The sequence below is a fragment of the Ambystoma mexicanum genome, chromosome 6q (genome assembly GCF_040938575.1).
Source record: "Ambystoma mexicanum isolate Mex_15411 chromosome 6q, UKY_AmexF1_1, whole genome shotgun sequence".
Classification (NCBI taxonomy): Eukaryota; Metazoa; Chordata; class Amphibia; order Caudata; family Ambystomatidae; genus Ambystoma; species Ambystoma mexicanum.
In genome coordinates this window covers 1,580,649,934-1,580,668,335 of record NC_090937.1, presented here as the reverse complement: position 1 = coordinate 1,580,668,335, position 18,402 = coordinate 1,580,649,934, and the positions used below count along the sequence as shown (strand labels likewise).

The following is an 18,402-nucleotide window of genomic DNA, read 5'->3' as shown; positions in this document are numbered from 1 at the left end:
TAACCACTAGAACTACATGTAAGGAAATACATAAAACTGGATTTAGGAACTGCTGCTGTGTTCGTGCTCTTGCATTGTTGATTAATGGTGGAATACTTTAGACCCACGCTAACACCCTGCGTGCATAGAACTATAGGCCATACCCCTCGTTTCATGTACCAGCCTTGTGCTGCACCTTTCCAAACAGTTGAGGACTGATAATGCTTGCAGGAGCTGAAGTTGATTGCCTCAAAGTGATACAACTGAAGGATGAGGAGCACTTTAAGGTGCTCTTTAACTAAAGGTGTTTCTGTTCGTCCTGAATTACCATAAGGAATCATTGTAGGCTCTGCCCGCTCCCGTACTTAAGAGCCCGATTCAAGGAATTTCTTTCACGATTCAAAGTGACTTTGCACTGCTGAAAAGTGACTTTGCACTGCCCAGGGGAGTTGCTAGGACTGGAAAAGACCCGGGGCTAAGCTAATGTCAGAACTGTTGGGACTGGGGGCTAGCTAGTCTTTTGGCTGTAGCTCCTGAGATTTTATCCGGGGCTACAACCAAAAGATCAGGGGCTATAGCCCCTTTAGCCCCCCCCCCAACAACGCCCCTGGCACTGCCAACACAAACCCCGCTTCATGGAACTGTGCAAAGTGTATTTTCGCAGTGCAAAGTCGGAGCAAAGTCAGTTTGTACTGCAAAAATTAGCATGCACTGACTTTGACTTTGCACAGATCCATGAGTCAGGGTCTGTGTCGGCAGTGCAAAGTCACTGTGAAGCGTGCATAAAATTCCATGTTTCGGGCCCTACATGTTTAAAACTGGTGCTGCAAAGAAAATGATGCAATACCTGGGGAGTAGTTGAGAACCCGGACGTCGGGCTCTTCCACTGCCAAAACTTGAAACATCATGCCTCGCGCAGCCTTCCCGGTGCAATAGAGTGCTAAGGACTTGCAGGGCTCCAGCGCGCAGACCGAGGTTATGTTGACCACCACCCTGCGCAGTCCTGCGCGCTTCACAAAGGCGCGCAGCACAGCAGCGGTGAGGCACATCGGAGACACGACGTTGAAGGCGAAGTAGCTGTTCAACTCCGTCAGATTCGCATGATCCACAAAGTATTTGGAAATGTCTCCCACAGAACCTGCACAAGTGACAAAACAAGCGCAGTTCTGCAATTAGTCACAGCTTTGCAAATAATAAGCAATTTCATTTAAGGAACAGTGGCAAATAATCCAAACACGTGTTGAGCATCATAGGAGGAAAACAAATTGGTCAAGAAAAAGTGCATGCTTTTCTTCATCAAAAGAGTATTTTGTACACAATTTACACTGCACAAAGATTTATGTCCAAGTTTCAGGGCTTTCACGTTGGCACATACTACCTTGTAGGGAATGTTACCAGCTCCGTTTCACACTCACAAATGCAATTCACTGAGCTTGGCATTCCCTCTGTTCTGATATGGGTCATGTCTGACCTTTGTGTGCTTTCCAATGCACATGTATGGCAAAACCCCTATCACACTAGAGTTGCTGTACAGTTTTCTATCTTAGCTGAGATTAGGTGAAAATAAGCATTTCAATACGCCAGAACTATCCCGTGTAAGGCTTTCCCAGTTTGTATGTGCAAAGAGGAATGCGGGCCTGTTGTATACAGGGTGGGGTGAGCCACTGCACTCCTCCATCAGACCCTACTATAGCAAACAGATTTGGTGCTACCTTGAGGCCAAAACAATTATACAGAGAGGGATGAGAAAAGGCCAGGCGTGTTGAAAAGCAGAATATTTTATTGACATGGCAACTGGCAATGCTATATGCTGCGTCACCCCTTTTGGGTGTCCTGCTGCCCACAATGCTTTCTCCTGCCAACAGGTCTCATTACAGGCACGAGAAAATAAGATACAACTGAAGAGTCATGAGTCATGGTTACTCATTGTAGCTTATTTTTCGCATCCTAGTCTTAGTTTCTTGTCCTCCCCATAGTCCCTTCTCCTAGTCCCTCATCATAGCGCTAGCCTCCTAACCCACTCTCTCATCCTTGTGCCAGTCCCCCATCCTAGTCTCTCATCCTAGCATTAGTCCCAGGCCCTATTACTAGTTTACTTTTTCCACATTTCTAATCAGTGGTTTGTTCTACTAAATATGTGGCAATCCGCCTTCTTTGTTTTGAGAGCATGGGACTAATTACGAGTTTGGCGAGTTGCTGCTGAACTCGTAACATGGTAATTAAACTCACCATCTGTAAGAAAATTAAATGGAAACACTGAACAAAAAGACCCACCCCCATGGAAAGGACAGGGGATATGTAAGAATAGAGCGGATGCGAAACTCTGTGCCTTTTCGCAGGGGTGAAAAGGCAATTTCAACAACCCCAGTATTTTTTGTAAAGGGATATGTCTTGGGGAAAAAGGTACACAGGTGGCGTAACGAGTCTCTCGGGCCCAAAATGGACCACAGCAGCAGTTATGGGTCAATAGTACTTTCTTGGCAATTAGACAACAGCACACCTGGCTGTTGGGCGCAGGCAGTGCGGTACAAGGCTGTTTAAGTGAAGCAGAAGATGGAGTCTGCCAAGATATCTGACATGTTCTGGAGTCACGGAGATAGGGAGCCTCTCCTGAAGACACCCTGCCAGTTAGGGAGTAAGACCAGACAGAATAACCCCTGCAGAAAAGCACCAAAGAAAAACAGAAAAACCCTTCTGAAGAAGGGAAAAACCTGCAAAATCTGCAGTTGTTCAAAGAAGCAGAATAGGTGCTGTTTTTGGTAGCAATGAAAGGAATTGCTCAATTCGGCAAAAGGTTTGCAGAACAAAGAACTGAAGCGGGAATGTCAGGATGAGCCAGTCAAGTGGCACAGCAAGGAGAGTGCTCTCTTTACACCTGTGCAGAGCCTGCTGATGCAGGTTCGAATCCCGAATCCTGGCAGGGCCAAACTCAGCCTTTCATCCTTCCGAGGTCGATAAATGAGCACCACACACCGTGGGTAATAATAAGCAGCGCTCAGATACCTGAGGGTTCGTGGCGCTATATAAATGCTAAATTATTATTATTATGAGGACTGAAGCGGGAAGGCTGAATGATAGCAAAAGTCAGGACAGAGAAACAAGAAGCCAAAACATAGTGTTGAGATGTGAGGACGCATTCTCTGTTTCCCATATTTGATGTGCAAACCGGAAGTGGTCATAGGCAGAAATGGCCGAACCAAAAGGCTAGACCATGCAGAGGAAGTGAATGATGCCATCTTGGGTAGGGCTACAGTATGTTGGAGCCGTGGTGAAACACGTCAAGATGACCATAAGGACCACAGGCAGCAATTCATGACATGTGCTCCGGTGATGGGTAGGAAACAGAGCTCGCCTCTCCCTTTGTTGGTCAGTCTTCACCTCACTGGTGGTGGGTTCTGGAAAGTTATATCTCCCAAAAGAGATCCAATGAAATCTTCTTTCAGCATTGGAGTCCATAAAATGATCTAAGGAAGTGGTGAGAGACCCCTTCTTTTAAAGGCAAAAGCCTGTAGGCGGTAGGACTAAAGCTAGCCTGCTTTAAGGGTCCAATCCCTAAGCCTGAAAGAAGTGGGCTTTGCCCTTCTGACATCACACCCAAAGGAGCCGACACATGTGTGATATCAAATTGGATGTGGCTGCAATGATCATGAGAAGTGCCATGCACTCAGACATAACTTAAATTTAGAGTTTACCCTGCCACCCATCTTGGGCTAATTATGATCAGCATAGTTTTGTAACAGGGGTGCATATCTTAAATGCAGCCCCTGTGCAGCAGAGACTTGGCTGTCACTGCCGCTGTCAGATGGGCAACTGTGTCCTCTGAACCCGCTCAGTGCCATTGGTAGCGCAGGCACTGCAGATCAAGAGACTGATGCAGCAGGGTACAGATACACACCATGCTTTTGGCATGGAGCTTATAAAAATGGAATCTGATCAGTTGATTACCCTTTCAGAGATGGAATTACCTGCATAATTGTATTTATTAATACAAATAAAAAAAGCATGGGCTTTTACACCCTTGCCAACGGTAATTCCTGACATGGCCCCCAGCCAAGAAGATTGAGACTGTCCCTTCTAAAGGTCTGGCACATTCTCTGGGCGACAATATCTACTGAGGCCATCAGCATTAGAGTGCTGCACCACAGGCTTGTGTTGGATATCCATGTCCAATCCCTGTAGGGCTATGGCCCAATGCAGTAACTTGGCGTTCTCTCCCTGCACGGCCATAAGCAACTGGAGTGGTCTGTGGTCATTCTGGATAGTGACACATATGTAATAACATGTGAGGCCCATGAAGGCTCTCACTTGAGTCTGGGTGGTGGGGTTGGCCCAATTCACCACTGCTTGAACTATGGTTTAGAGAGGTTGCTTCTTACTACTACCCACTTGGTGTCCCAGGCAAGTTACAGTCCAAAAACTCTATCTGGCACTTGGAGGCTTCGATAGTCAAGCCAGCCATCTGCACTGCTTGAAGCACCCATTTCAGATGGGATAGGTGGTCTTTCCAGGCGTTTCTGAATAATGCAACATTTTCTAGATCGGCAACGCTGAAATCTTCCAGTCCAGATAATGCCTGGTTTACCATCCTCTGGAAGATGGCTGGGGCATTCTTTAATCCAAAGGGCATAATAGTGAACTGGTAATGCCCTTCTGGAGTGGAGAATGCTGAACTCTCCCTTGCGGTGTCAGTAAGGCTGAATGCCAGCACCCGGCTGTGGTGTCAAAGGTACTTATAAACTTGGCAGCGCCTATCCAGTAAATTAGGTCATCGGCCCTAGTGATGTGGTGTGCATCTGACTTGGTGACATAATTGAGACCATGCACAAGCAGGCTTCGATTTTACTGCTACTGGACATTTTAGGGATCAGTATCACTAGGCTAGCCCAAGGGCTGCGGGTGGGTTCAATAACCCCCGCCCCAAGTCCGACATCTTGGAAACGTCCTCCTTGATGGTGTCCTTGACCTTGTCCGACATCTGGTGAATTCTACACTTCACCGGCTTACTGTCTCCAGTGTCAATGTCATGGATGCACCATTGATATTCCCTGGCGTCTGGGAGAGCAGATCTGCAAACTGGTTCAGTAGTAGCTGTCAATCTTGCAATTGCTGCGCAGTAAGGTCTGGGGAGATCTGAACACTCTCTAGGGATTCATCCGTGGAATTGGTGTGCAATAGGTCGGGGAGGGGTAGATCTGTCTCCTGCTCAGTCTCCCTGTGACCAGAGCCATCACCTAGTACTCCCGGATGGAGTGGGGCTTAAGCCGGTTGACGTGAAAACCTGATGCGTCTTCCTCGGGGTATCAATGAAGTAGGTGACCTCATTGATTTTCTCTAGCACCACATAGGACCAAGTCCACTTGTTGTGGAGGGCACTGGGCTTGACGGGTTCCATGATCCAGACCATCTGGCCTGGCATGTACTCTCATGGCGGCCGTGTTGTCATGCCAGTGCTCCATGAGCTCCTGGTTAGCCTTCAGGTTCTGGGTGCTCTTTTCTCTGTACTTGGCCATCCAGATTCGGAGAACAAGAACGTAGTCCACAATGTCGTGGGAAGGAGTGTGGGGATTACCCTCCCACCCTTCCTGCAGAAGGCTCAACTGACCCCTAACAGGGTGCCCAAAGAGGAGTTCAAAGTTACTGAATGCAACACCACTCTATGGGCCCTATTGGTAGGAGAACAGTAGGCATAGCACGAGAATATTCCACGCTCCAAAAATCATGCCCTTTAGGGTCTTGTTGAACCACTCGACAAGCCCATTTGTTTAAGGGTGAAAGGTGGTGGAGCATTTGTAGGGTAGTCGACATTCATCCCACAGGGTCTTCATATACCGGATATAAATTTGGATCCCCTGTCAAAAATGACTTCTTTGAGAAATCCAACACAAGAGAATATGCCAATGAGTGCCTTTGACACCACAGGGGCTTTGATGCTCCTTAAGGACACAGTCTCAGGATACCGTGTGGCATGATCCAGTACTACCAAGATGTATCAGTTTCCTGAGGAGGTTTGTGGACCCAAAAGACCCACATTTGCCATACATATCCTCTCGAAAGGTCTCCCAGCCACTTGCAGTGGAATAAAGGGGTCCTTTGTGGCTCTGCCTGCTTTGCCGGATGCTTGGCAAGTGTGTTGGGACCCGACAAATTCCTTGATTTTCCCTCCCATCTGTGGCGAATTAAAATGGGCGGACAACCAGTCAGCTGTCTTGGTCCTTTTAAAGGACCTGCCAACTACATTTTATGAGGAGAGTGCAGCAGGACCCTCCTGTGGTAATTGGGGACCTCCAAAATCGCTGGCTGGCCACTGCCACAGAATGCATTGGCTCACTGTAGACGAGATGAATCTGCCAGTACACCCTGAACATCCCAGGGCCTTCCCCCTGGGCTTGTTTCTCTGCCTCGTCACGCAGATCGGCCAGTGTGGGGCAGTCGCGCTAGGCTTGGCAAATGTCAGCCTGGCTGGGACCTCCAGCTAAGGGCAAGTCACTTAGTTCTGGCAGGCCCTTGAGGTCTGAAAACTACGGTCTCCTTCATCCCAGGTTGTGATTCTACACATATTGGCAACCCTGGAGTAACAGATTCTGGTGCCTCCATAGCAGCCACCTAAGAGGCCATTAGGCCCTATGCTTCAGCAACTGGTGCCTCTCTGGGCTCTGGATCGGGACAAGGCAGTACCTGAAGTGCCGGCCTTTCACAATTATCAGCCAGGAGCTCCCCCTGACCCATGGCAGCGACGGTGGCTACCCATGTTACTTCCTTGGATCTCGTGATTACGGCAATGTACAGAGTATATCTGCTGCTGCAGTCTTCCCAGAGATACATGGTAAAGCAATGGGGGGGGCTATAAAGCCAGGCAGCTAGCCAGCCAAAAAGCCACAGTGCAGAGAACGGGCTTGCAACAGAAGAGAATGTACTCCAAAGCAGATACACAGGCAAGAGAAAGGGTGATTGTGCAGCTTGCACTCCTGGGAACATTGTAAATTAAAGCAATCTGGTGTAGTTTTAGGTCGGAAATGCAAACTGGTGAGCTTAGCAACTCCATGAAAAATGAGCAAAATGGTCTATGTTGTTTTCCCTTTTATGGTAAAATGTTTTTATACTGCGCGAACCACCTCTGCAGTAGTCTCAACACATCCAGGCTTCTCTGTTAGTGCAAGGTGGAGCACAGCACACAGTAAAGCACACTGCATTTATAAAAACCCATTCCTCACATAAATGTGATGCCAACAACCTACAAATAGGTACAATACAAGGTTAAGTCGTGGGAAGAAAGAGGAACCATAATGCAGTCATGCTCTGGGCAACAAATGCCACATAGAAATTAGTCACTGTATTCCTAATACTTTTGTACATAGTAACATCAATGATTCAAAGGCACACCATACATTCAAAATAGAAACAATAAGGAGAAATGGGGATTCATACTTTTAGCAGCCGAGCCCAAAGGGCCACAGACATTTTAGATAGTTAGGCTGATAATAACATACCCTAAGGTTTATTACTGCAAAAGGGTCAGGGTAATGACCCTGTCAGAGAGAGACCGGCAAACCTTCTTAACCGGAGGTAGGTGGCCTACCAGAGTATTGCCAGAGCCTGACCTACACCAGAGGTGGGGTGAGGGAATTGAGATGGACCACAGTCCTTGACTCTCCCCTGTGTTTAATGTGGTGTGAAAGCATTGGTACCACTGTCCCTTCTGCAATGCGTGGCCGCCACTTTTCTGCACATATTTATTTTGCTTCTTTTGCAGGACTACAGCTCCCAGAACCACCCAGGCAGCGCCAAGAACCACCTGCACTGGAGTGAAGACAATGGTATGTCTTCGATGGAATACGACGGGCTGAGCTCAGGATGAGGCCATGTTGGCAGAAAGTTAATTTAAGGCCTGTCTTGTGGTTTCCCTAAAAACGCCACAAGAACAAAATGGTTGAGAGTAGGATTTAAAAAATAAATGAGTTCCCCAATGGCTATCAATAATGTACACTGGGCTACTAAATCAACTAAATGTTAAAATTGAATGCACCCCTGATGAAGCTAAACCTAAATTGCAGCTAGCACTAGCCCGCTCTCTAAAACCAATGCAGGGTGGTTAATATGGGATTATTTGCCGGTGGTCGCCGTGGGAGCATGTAGCCGTCAACCAGCAGTGACTCAAAAGGTAAGAAAGGTGCAGGCAGGGGAAACAGCCATTAATGCTCCCTATTTAACTGTTCCTCCTATCTTATTACTCCTGTTAGCTACGTTTTCAGTCGGCTGCACGTCACAGCTGTTTGTTATCCATGTCTGGCATTAGGTAGTTTGTCATAGTTAGCCATTTGTGGATTTTCCCCTCTCTCTAAGAAAGTCGAATCTGTGTGTTTTGCATTTCCTGTTATGTTGTATTTTGCTGTTGTGTTTAAAAATTAGGCTTTTTCTCTCTCTAGAAAAGTCGAGTCTGTGTGCGCTTCTAGATGGCTTGCTTTTCTGCTGTATAATGTAACCTAGGCTTCTTTCCCTTTTCCTGGACACTTGATTCTAGATTGTTGCATTGCTGCGTGCTGTAGTTTGGTGGTGTGCACTGCAGTTTCTCCGTGTCTCCCTCTCTCCCCCCTCCTTCTCTCCGCGCTACCACTCCATGGTGCTTTCAATTTCCACTATCTTCTCCAACTGCTATTAAATCACCTATCCCATCCCTCTGTCGAAGTCTGTAAGGAAAAAGTTCAAGAAGGATCTCCTGGTCTCCGATCCAGGCCTGTCCATCCCTGACACCTATGTCAACGCTTTGTCCAGGCAGACTGTCACCAGCATCCTCTTTGTCGTTCCCTCTTTGGACCTGTGGATTCCACATATGGTCTCAGTGCTCTACACATTCTCTTCCTCTCCCATTAATGGTAGCACCCATTAGTAAGTACCCTTGGCATCCTTCCTTTCCTCTAGGGCCATCATTAATTTTTACCAAAATGGCACTGTCATGGTCTAGGGCTCTCGGCCCAATCTCCTCCTACTTGATAGGAGTCTTCCGTCTCTCATCAACTTCCTTCCTTCGCCTGCCACTCCTCCATCTGCCACCCTTCTGCCATGTAGTCCACACTCCTGTACCCCTCCTCCGAAGACCTTCAAAAGTGGCAACCTGCTCCACTTAGCTACCCTCAATTCGCGCTTTGCTGTCAAACACTCCTGACATAGGCCACCTCCTTGAAAACCTCAACATCCTCACTCTCACCGAGACGTGGTTTACGGCAAGCTCTGTCAAGAGTTTTGACATTCTCCGCCTGGAGGGCTACAAGAACCTCTCTAACTCCAGGTCTAACCGGTCCGGGGGTACAGTGGCCCTGATCTTCCCTGAATGGGTCCCTTCTACTATCACACCCACTCAGGCCTAATCCTCCTTTGAATGGCCCGTCTGCAGGGTTAGTGTCTCCCCTATCCTCTCACTGACTCTGACCACCATCTACAGGCTCCATGGTCCGGTCTCCCTCTTCTTCTCTGAGTGGTCTGACCTCACCTCTTCTCTCCTGACCTCCATCTCCAAGGTTCTCCTCCTCGGTGACTTCAATATTACCATGACTCCCCGGATGCCGCCTCTGGACTCTTCCGCAACCTCTGTGACTCTCTTTCCCTCTTCATTCTTCCCTCCGGTCCAACGCACTCAGCCGGATGCTCCCATCTCTGCAGACATCCCCATCTCCAATGCTCTCACTACTTCTCTCTTCTGGTATGATCATCCTCTCCTGTCCTCTCACCTGGACCTCCTTGGTCCCCTGGCTAAACCCCCGGCCGCACTGCCAGTCTCCTTCTTCGTCATTCGACCCATGAAGCGAGTTTCAGCTGCAATTGTAATTATTTATTTGTAAAGGGCTTATACACAAGTGAAGTGCTTCAAAGCATGCAGCTTTTGCCTCCACCTTCATCCCCCCTCCTACTCCTGCCACTGACTCCCACTCTGACTCAGCCCTTGCTAACCTACAACTCTCCATCTCCAACACTCTGGACATCCTTTCCCTCGTCATGAAGATCCGCATGAATCCTGCCTCCAAGTGCAACACCTGGTATGACTCCGACCTGGCCTCTCTGAAACACAAGTGCAGAACTGCTGAGCGGAAGTGGCAGGCTTCGAGCACATCCTCTAACAAACTGGCCTGCCACCTGCTCCAAAGGCAATACAGACTATCCATCTGCTCATAGAAGGGGGCCTATATACAAGCCTGCATGTCTGGGGCCACTAACAACATGGCTGAACTTTTCAAAATCTGCAAGGAGCTTGTCAAACCTACTGCAGTCTCCACCTCTCCTCTGCCTTCCCTTGCTCTCTACTCTTCACTGGCCTATCACTTCATTACTAAAACTCAGGACATCCTGCGCTCACTCTCCTCTACACCACAGCCTTCTCCCTCAGCCACTCTCAGGCCTCCCATGGCCTCCCTTGCCTCCTACTCTCCTCTTTCTCTCCTATATCACCCGATGAGGTTTCTAGACAAGTCCGCTCTATGAAAGTCTCATCCAAACAGGTGCTTGCCAGCTCCTCCTGAACTAATAAGGACAACATTGTCTCCCTTGCTCTAGCCTTTGTTTATTTCTCTAATAACTCCTTTGCCAGTGGATCCTTCCCTTTACTCCTCAAGCACTCCCTTGTGCACCCTCTCTTCAAAAACCCTTCTGCCAACCCTTCCTTTCTGGCTAACTCTCTCTCCTCTGCAGCTGTCTCCTTCTGAAATGGCCTCCCTGCCACTCTCAGACTTGAGCTGGATCTCTTTAAATCCAGAGGTTTCTCAAGACCCTCCTTTCCTTCAACCTTGCCTCCCCGCCACCCCTGCTAATGTCCCCCTCTGCCTTTTGACTGGCTGCCTGGTACCTTCAGATTCTTAAAATGCACCAGACCCTCTTCGACCAGTCTACCCCTGCACTTGATTTCTGACCCCTGGCCACCCCAACCTGCACTTTCCCTTCCAGGCTCCCTCCCCCTGCACTAGACTGGCTGGACCTGCTCCCCTTGAGTCCTTCCAGACTCGTTTCCTCAGACTTAGCACGTGGACCTTCTGCCCCTCCACTCTCTTCTTCGCCTGGTTCGTCCACCCGGCCTCCCCTGATCGGCATTTCTACTCTTCTTGCTACTGCACGTGCACGATCCAAATGTCACAAGGCCTAGTAGAACCATTTTTGTTTTGTCATCCCTGTCCCCCCATCTTGTCTTGTTGCGCCTTGAAACACATTGTGTATAGGCGCTATTATAAATACCCAGTAAATAAAATTAAAATAAACCACAACCCTGTTCTAGGAGCCTTATTAACTGCCATAGGACCACACACTCAAAAACAGTTGCGTTTACAAAGGGACTTGAGTAAAAGTCCCTCGGACCACAAAAAGAGTCAAAGATCCCACTAAACACAGATGAAAAAAAGCAAATGTTTAGGGGCCCCATAAATGGGACAACAGAACCATGAAAACTGGAATTCTGCCCTAACAATGGCCTTGCTGTTCACTTGTATTTGGCTGCCACCGATACAAAATTCCATTAACAAAAACAAAAGAATCTGGAGGCATGGAGGGTTATAGCGTCCGTTCCCACTAATGAAGCACCCAGGCCGGATGGCTTCACAGCGGCATACTTTACTTTATTATGCAAATCCTTGGACCCTGGGGCTTGAGGGCGCAACAAGACATAAACAACGATTAACATTTATGAGCCCATATCATAATCCAGTTTGTAGGTTCTTAGAAAAAGCAGAGATTTAAATAGCCTAATTAAACAGATGGGTCTTCAAATTCTTTTAAAAAATGACTAGAGATTCAGTTCCTCTCAGCTCTGGGGGGAAAGAATTCCAAACCTTAGGTGCAATTGCAAAGAAAGCTGTGTTCGAAACGTTCACTGTCCTGCATTTGGGAATCAACAGGAGATACTGATTGTTCGATCTCAAAGATCTGCCGCAGGTTCTTATGGTCAGATGATGCTGTAAATAACTGAACATATTTCCCTGTCTGCACTTCTGCATAATAGTCAGGGTTCAAAATAGAATTCTAGAATCAACTGGTAGCCAATGAAGGGTGCGTCTTGCCGCTGTGATATGATCTCTGCGCTTAAGCCTCATTACCACTCTTATAGCTCCATTTTGGCAAACCTGTAGTTTATTTCTAACAGCTTTATCAACGCCAATTAACAGCCTGGAACAATAATCGATCTTCGCCCCTATGATTGCTGTAGCGATTGTTTCCGCATTATCTTGTGAGATAAGAGGTGTTAAATGCGCCGGCAGCTTTATGTGATAGGCACAAGATGATACTAGACTGCTTATGTCATGTTTCATGGTGAGACGCTGATCAAATATCACTCCTAATGTTTTGACTTTCGTCAAAGGAGTGATTTTTTCAGCTCCTAAATGAAAGCTTTCATAACTAGGGCCCAGTTTCCGTAGCATGTGGGAAGACCCAATTACCAGCAGTTCAGTTTCATCATTGTTGAGCGCTAAATTATTAGGAATCCTCGAGGTTTCGATAAGGGCAAAGGTTTTGTTGATAACTTCTTCATCCCTGTCATGAGAGCCAGACAACAGGATGACACATTGCATGTCATCAGCGTAGTTGGAAAATATCACTCCCTCATGAGCTAACATGGCAAATAACGGGACAGTGAAGATATTGTAAAAGCAAGGTGAGGTGCAAGCCCCCTGTGGCACACCCCATCTGATAGTAGTGGGCACAGATTCAGCCTCTCTGCAGAAGACCCTACTATCTTGCAGAGGAACGAGGTAACCCACTGGATAGCCAGTGGGGAATAAAAAAGGCCCATCATTCGACTGGATGGACATGATGGAATGGCACACCAGGTCGAATGCTGCGAGAGATCAAGCAGCATCAGTAGGGAATTAGGGAATACTATTCGGCATTCGCAAAAGATTTGCTCCTGCACTTAACTTCTTTATTCAACTATTTTATGGAAACAGGTAGAATCTCAGCATCCATGGAAGCGGCGAAAATCACCCTCCTCCCTAAACCCAAAAAGATCACACTTTGTGCACAGCGTATATGCCAATAGCGCTGATAAACGTGGATGCCAAAATATATACAAAACAGGCTAGAGAGACTCCTCACAAGTCTGATTCACCCGGACCAGGCAGGCTTTGTACATGGGCGGCAGATGTTTGACAATATCAGGCATGTGGCACACCTGATAGAGAAAGCACATAAAACCTAAACTCCCTCGGTCCTTCTATCACTTGACGCCGAAAAGGCCTTTGACTGAGGGGAGTGGTCCTCACCTTGAGGTGATGGAAAGGATGGGGTTGAGAAGGGACTTTTTAGAAATGGTTAAGGCCAATTATAACACACCCTCGGCGCGTCTCCTCATTAATGGATCTTTGTCCCGAGCGATCCACCTACATCGGGGGGCCAAGCAGGGGTGCCCTCTTTCCCCCTGCTGTATGCAGTCTACCTGTTGCCACTACCTCAGACCCTGTGCGAGTCTGGCGAGGTGCACAGAATCCCTTTCGGTGGCACCCAACACAAAGTAGTCGCATTCGAGGACGATATGCTGCTCTCACTTACGAGGCCCGAGGGAGTCATTGAAGGCATGTAGGCAGATACTATCGGACTTTGGGCCGGTATCGGGTCTTAAGATAAATATAACAAAGTCGGAATTAATGAACCTTATGGTGAAAGGGAAGTAAGCTTGTTGAAAGCCTCTTCACCGTTCATATGGAGCCCCGGGGGGATCAAGTGCTTGGGAATTCGGAAGGCCCCTTTACTCACCGGATGGTATGCAGCAAATTGCCCACCCATGTGCTGGTGTCTATTAAAGCAGACCTCCAAAAGTGGAAGAACCTTAGGATCTCGTGGGTGGACAGAATGGCAGCGGTAAAAATGGTGACCCTCCCTGAGCTACTTTAGTTCTTCCAGGCCATCCCGCAGACGGTTCCGAATAGTTTCTTCTGAGAATTAGGCAAAATTACAGGTCACTTTACACGGGAAGGCAAGAGGTCTAGGGTAAGTCATTCCCTGGTGACGTCCCAGAGGAGGGAGTGAGGGATGGCGCCCCCTAAATTCCGACTATACTTTGAGGCATCACAACTGAGGATTATACAGGAATGTTTTTTGGGAATCATGAGGAAGCAGTGGGTGGCTATGGACCGAGCTGTGATGAGACATGACTTGAGGGAGGTACTGTGGCTCCCACACCAGCAAAGACCTTAGCACATATACGTTGGTGTCATAACAAGATTGGTGGCAGGCATGTGGGATAGGCTGACAGGCAAGTACAGGCTCACAACCTTCCCATCCCCTTTCACCCCATTTGTAATAACCCAGACTTCGAAGGGATTGTGTCCTCCGACGTATTCCTTATCTTAGATATCTCCTTCCAGCTCTGCTGGCCTCGGAAAATATTTCTCTAGAGGGCGCTGCGCGTCGACGTCCTCCGAGTCGATGTCACTCGACAGCCGCCGTATCGACGTCGACGTCATCCTGCCTATAAAGGCCGTGCGCAGCGTCCATTGCTCAGTTCCGTTTTTCCTCGCTTACTCAGTGCCTCGGAAAACCGTTGCTCAGTTTTTGTCAGGTTAATCCTATTTACCTCGAGTTATTCGATACCGTACTCGATGGCTTCTTCGTCGGAACCGACAACTCCTCGATCCGGCTTCAAAAAATGCCGAGATTGTGGGACAAAGATGTCGCTGACTGACCCTCAGAGTTTGTCTGTGGTGTTTGGGAGCGGAACACCATTGTTCGGAGTGCGAGGACTGTATGTCCATGACAGCTAAGGCACTGAAGGAGCGTAGGGGGAAGCTGGAGAAAGGTAAGACTTTTAAAGCTTCTTCTTCCTCGACGAAGTCGAGACATTCGTCTCCTTGTCACCATTCGCGCTCCAGGTCTCGGAGTGGGTTCCATCACTCCTCGAGATCGAAGCACTCGAAGAGGAGACGTCGAAGATCCCCTTCTCCGTCTTCCTCTTCCTCTGTTTCTCCAAAGAGAATCCCTTGCCCCACGAAACATAGTTCCCGGGCTGAATGGAAGGAATTCCGCAAAAATATGATGAGCGTCTTCGAGAAAGCGGCCTCGACCCCCTCGAAGACTGCCGAGAGCGATGCTCTGGTCGAAAGACCCGAAGGTCAAAAACGCCGCGAGTCGCAGTACCCGGCGAAGGAAACCTCTCGAGCGCGTCTTGAACCCTCGAGTAGGACTATGACCTCAAAACCTTCCTCGAAGGTGCCGTCGACGAAGGTTCCGTCGACGCCGAGGTCGGTGTCTTCGATGCTGTTGTCGAAGGGACCTTCAATACACGGGTCTGTCGACTCGACGCCAGCTTCGACACCGGCGTCGACGCCAAGAAAATACACGGTTACGACACACCCAGTGACTATCCCCAGGTCCTCGATGGCGCCGAGATTGTCGAGCAGAATCCCAATTCTGTCGGTCATCGAGGCCTCCGCCTTTGTTTTCGACGCCACGCTCGAAGCCTTCGGCGTCGACGACATCGACGTTTTCGAGGCCGATTATGACAAGTTCGGCACCCTCTGCCTTGGAAATGGGGTTTACACCCTTTATGAGTTCAGAACAATTGAGAACTATGTCCTCAATTATGGAAGAGGGTGAATTGTCTGAACAGGAAGACACATTTGAGTTGCAGGGACCTGTAACCCCAATTAGAGAGGAACTTTCCTCTGAAGAGCGCAGGTAAAAGGATCTTCATGATTCCTTACATGAGGCAAGTGGGTTAGACACTTCCCCTGAGGTGGAGTTTGCTAGGCCAGACCCGGGGGAACATGCTGAATCCCCCTATAGAGCCTTAATGGCCAGGATCACAGAGTTTATGGGGTGGTCTGCACCTTCACAATCTTTCCAACAAGATGACCTCACGGATATTCTTGACAAAGGCCCACAGGAGGATCCTGTGGTGCCTTTTCATAAAGCTCTTCAGAGGAATATTATGACAAACTGGGAAACCCCAGATGTCATCCCAGGAGTAAATAAAAAACTGTCTACAAAATACAGGGTATCTTCTACAGACCCGGAGTTTTTGTCAAAACACCCATCCCCAGAAAGTCTGGTGGTACAGGCAGCATCTTCTACTGATGTCAAGACGGCTTATCCTACCGTCCCGCAGGACAGGGACGATAAATATGATGCTATGGCAAAGAAAGTTTTTTCGGCATGTAGCATGGCGTTAAAATCTGTTAATGCTACTTGCACCCTTGCTAGATTCAGCCATACACTTTGGGAGTGTGCTTCTACAGGGGCTGACTGCATCCCGGAGGGTGAAGAAAGGGAGGCGTTCCGGAATATCATACAGGACGGTAAAGACGCTATGTGCGAATCCCTCCAGATGGGCATTGATTCAGCTGACAGTATCAGCAGAGCAATGGCGGCAAGTACAACAACCAGGAGATTCGCTTGGTTGAGAAAGTCTGGTTTTGCCCCAGATGTGCAAACCAGGCTCTTGAACATGCCATTCGATGGCTCTTCTTTGTTCGGGAAAAAGGCTGATGACAGTTTAGAGAAACTGCAAACTTCAAAAGCAGCAGCAAAATCCCTAGGCGCTGCAATCCGTCAGACACCTTTTCGTCCCACAGGAACCTCTGCGAGGGGCAAGTCTTTTCGCTTCTACTCCGCATTCGGAAGAGGTAGAGGACGACCGGCTCAAAGGGGACAAAGAAGAACTACCCGAGGTGGACGGGGTAGATATTCAAAAGCCGCAGCAACAGCAGGTGCCTCTTTACCATCGGCATCTGCATCAGCCGCCCCAAAACCACTCTGAGGACTTCCCTCACAGGACACCTGTAGGAGGCAGGTTGACTCAACATCTGGCGGAATGGCAGGCTATCACGTCAGATGCTTGGGCATTGGAAACAGTTGCCCAAGGTTACTGCCTGCCTTTCCTACGCATACCTCAGAGTCATCCACCGGGGATCAGCTCTCAGAAAGCTCCAGATCCGCTCCTCTTGCAGGAAATTTTGGACCTGCTAGAGAAAGGTGCCATAGAACCGGTACCTGTAGCGGAGAGGAACAAGGGCTGGTACTCCCCTTACTTTCTCATTCCAAAGAAAGACGGAAGACTGAGACCCATCTTGGACTTGCGAGAATTGAACAAATTCCTCAGGAAAGACAAATTCAAGATGGTCACTCTTTCTCAGATCCTCCAGGCCCTTCAGTTCCAGGACTGGTTGGTATCTCTGGACCTTCAGGACGCTTATTTCCATGTGCCTATCCATCTGAAACACAGGAAATACCTGAGGTTCGCAATTGGCAACTCTCATTATCAATTTTGAGTGCTGCCATTTGGGCTGACCTCTGCCCCGAGGGTCTTCACCAAGCTGATGTTGGTAGTGGCTGCAAGTCTAAGGAGGGAAGGGATTCACGTCTACCCCTACCTGGACGATTGGTTGATCTGGGCTGTATCTTCGGAACAAGCTCAGATCCAGCTAAATCACGTGTGCCACTCCCTTCACAAACTGGGCTTCTCCCTCAATTTAAAGAAGTCACAAATGATGCCATCTCAGAGACTCCAGTTCATCGGAGCGATCCTGGACACTTCCCTGGGAAAAGCCTCGCCACCAGAGGTGAGGGCTCAAGATATTCTATAGATGGTTACCAAGTTCCAAAATGCCCAACGTCTCCCAGCCTTCGACTTTTTGTGGTTGCTAGGCCTCATGGCATCCTGCATTTTCCTAGTGCCAGAGGCTTGCCTGAGAATGAGATCCCTCCAGTGGGCACTGAGGACTCAGTGGTCACAATTCTCAGTAGAGAATGACAGATCTTCTTCAGGTTCCCGACAGGGTGGCTCGAGACCTTCAGTGGTGGGCCTGTCAGGAGAACATTCTGAAAGGAGAACAGTTTTGGCAACCCTGGCCGGAGATAACAGTAGTCACGGATGCCTCACTCACGGAGTGGGGAGCCCACGCCAACGACTTGACCATCAGCGGTCGTTGGTCTCCATCGGAGTCCAGAATACATATCAACCTGTTAGAGCTGAGAGCCATCAGACTTGCGCTGAAGGCGTTCCTGCCAGCTGTACAGGGGAAAAATGCCCTGATAATGACGGACAACAAGGTGGCCATGCATTACCTCAACAAAAGAGGAGGCGTAGGATCACTACCCCTGTGCAGAGAGGCGATGCAGCTCTGGTTTTGGGCAATCCAAGAAGGAATCTCTCTATCGGCAGTTCACCTAACTGGAGAGAAGAACTTGACAGCGGACGCTCTGAGCAGGCAGAGTACAGTTTCCCACGAGTGGGAACTAGCTCAGGAAGTCCTTCAAGAGATCTTCGCCTTTTGGGGAACCCCTCAGGTGGATCTGTTCGCCACCAGCGTCAACAGGAAGTGCGATCTGTTCTGCTCAAGGGAATTACCCCCGAGAGGAGCTCTGGGAGACGCGTTCATAGTGGACTGGGAGTTTCCGCTTCTGTACGCGTTCCCACCGGTCCCTGTCATTCCTCAAATGATCAGGAGGTTGAGAAGA

General features: G+C 48.7%; 1 protein-coding gene across 1 annotated transcript in view; it reads right to left on the bottom strand.

The window, feature by feature from the left end:
* LOC138516856 (sepiapterin reductase-like) overlaps positions 1-18,402 on the bottom strand; it is a 217,543-nt gene that overhangs the window by 17,726 nt on the left and 181,415 nt on the right. Inside the window, exon 2 of the mRNA XM_069632300.1 lies at positions 827-1,117. Coding sequence (XP_069488401.1) covers positions 827-1,117 — 291 coding nt within the window. The remainder of the gene's footprint in view (positions 1-826; positions 1,118-18,402) is intronic.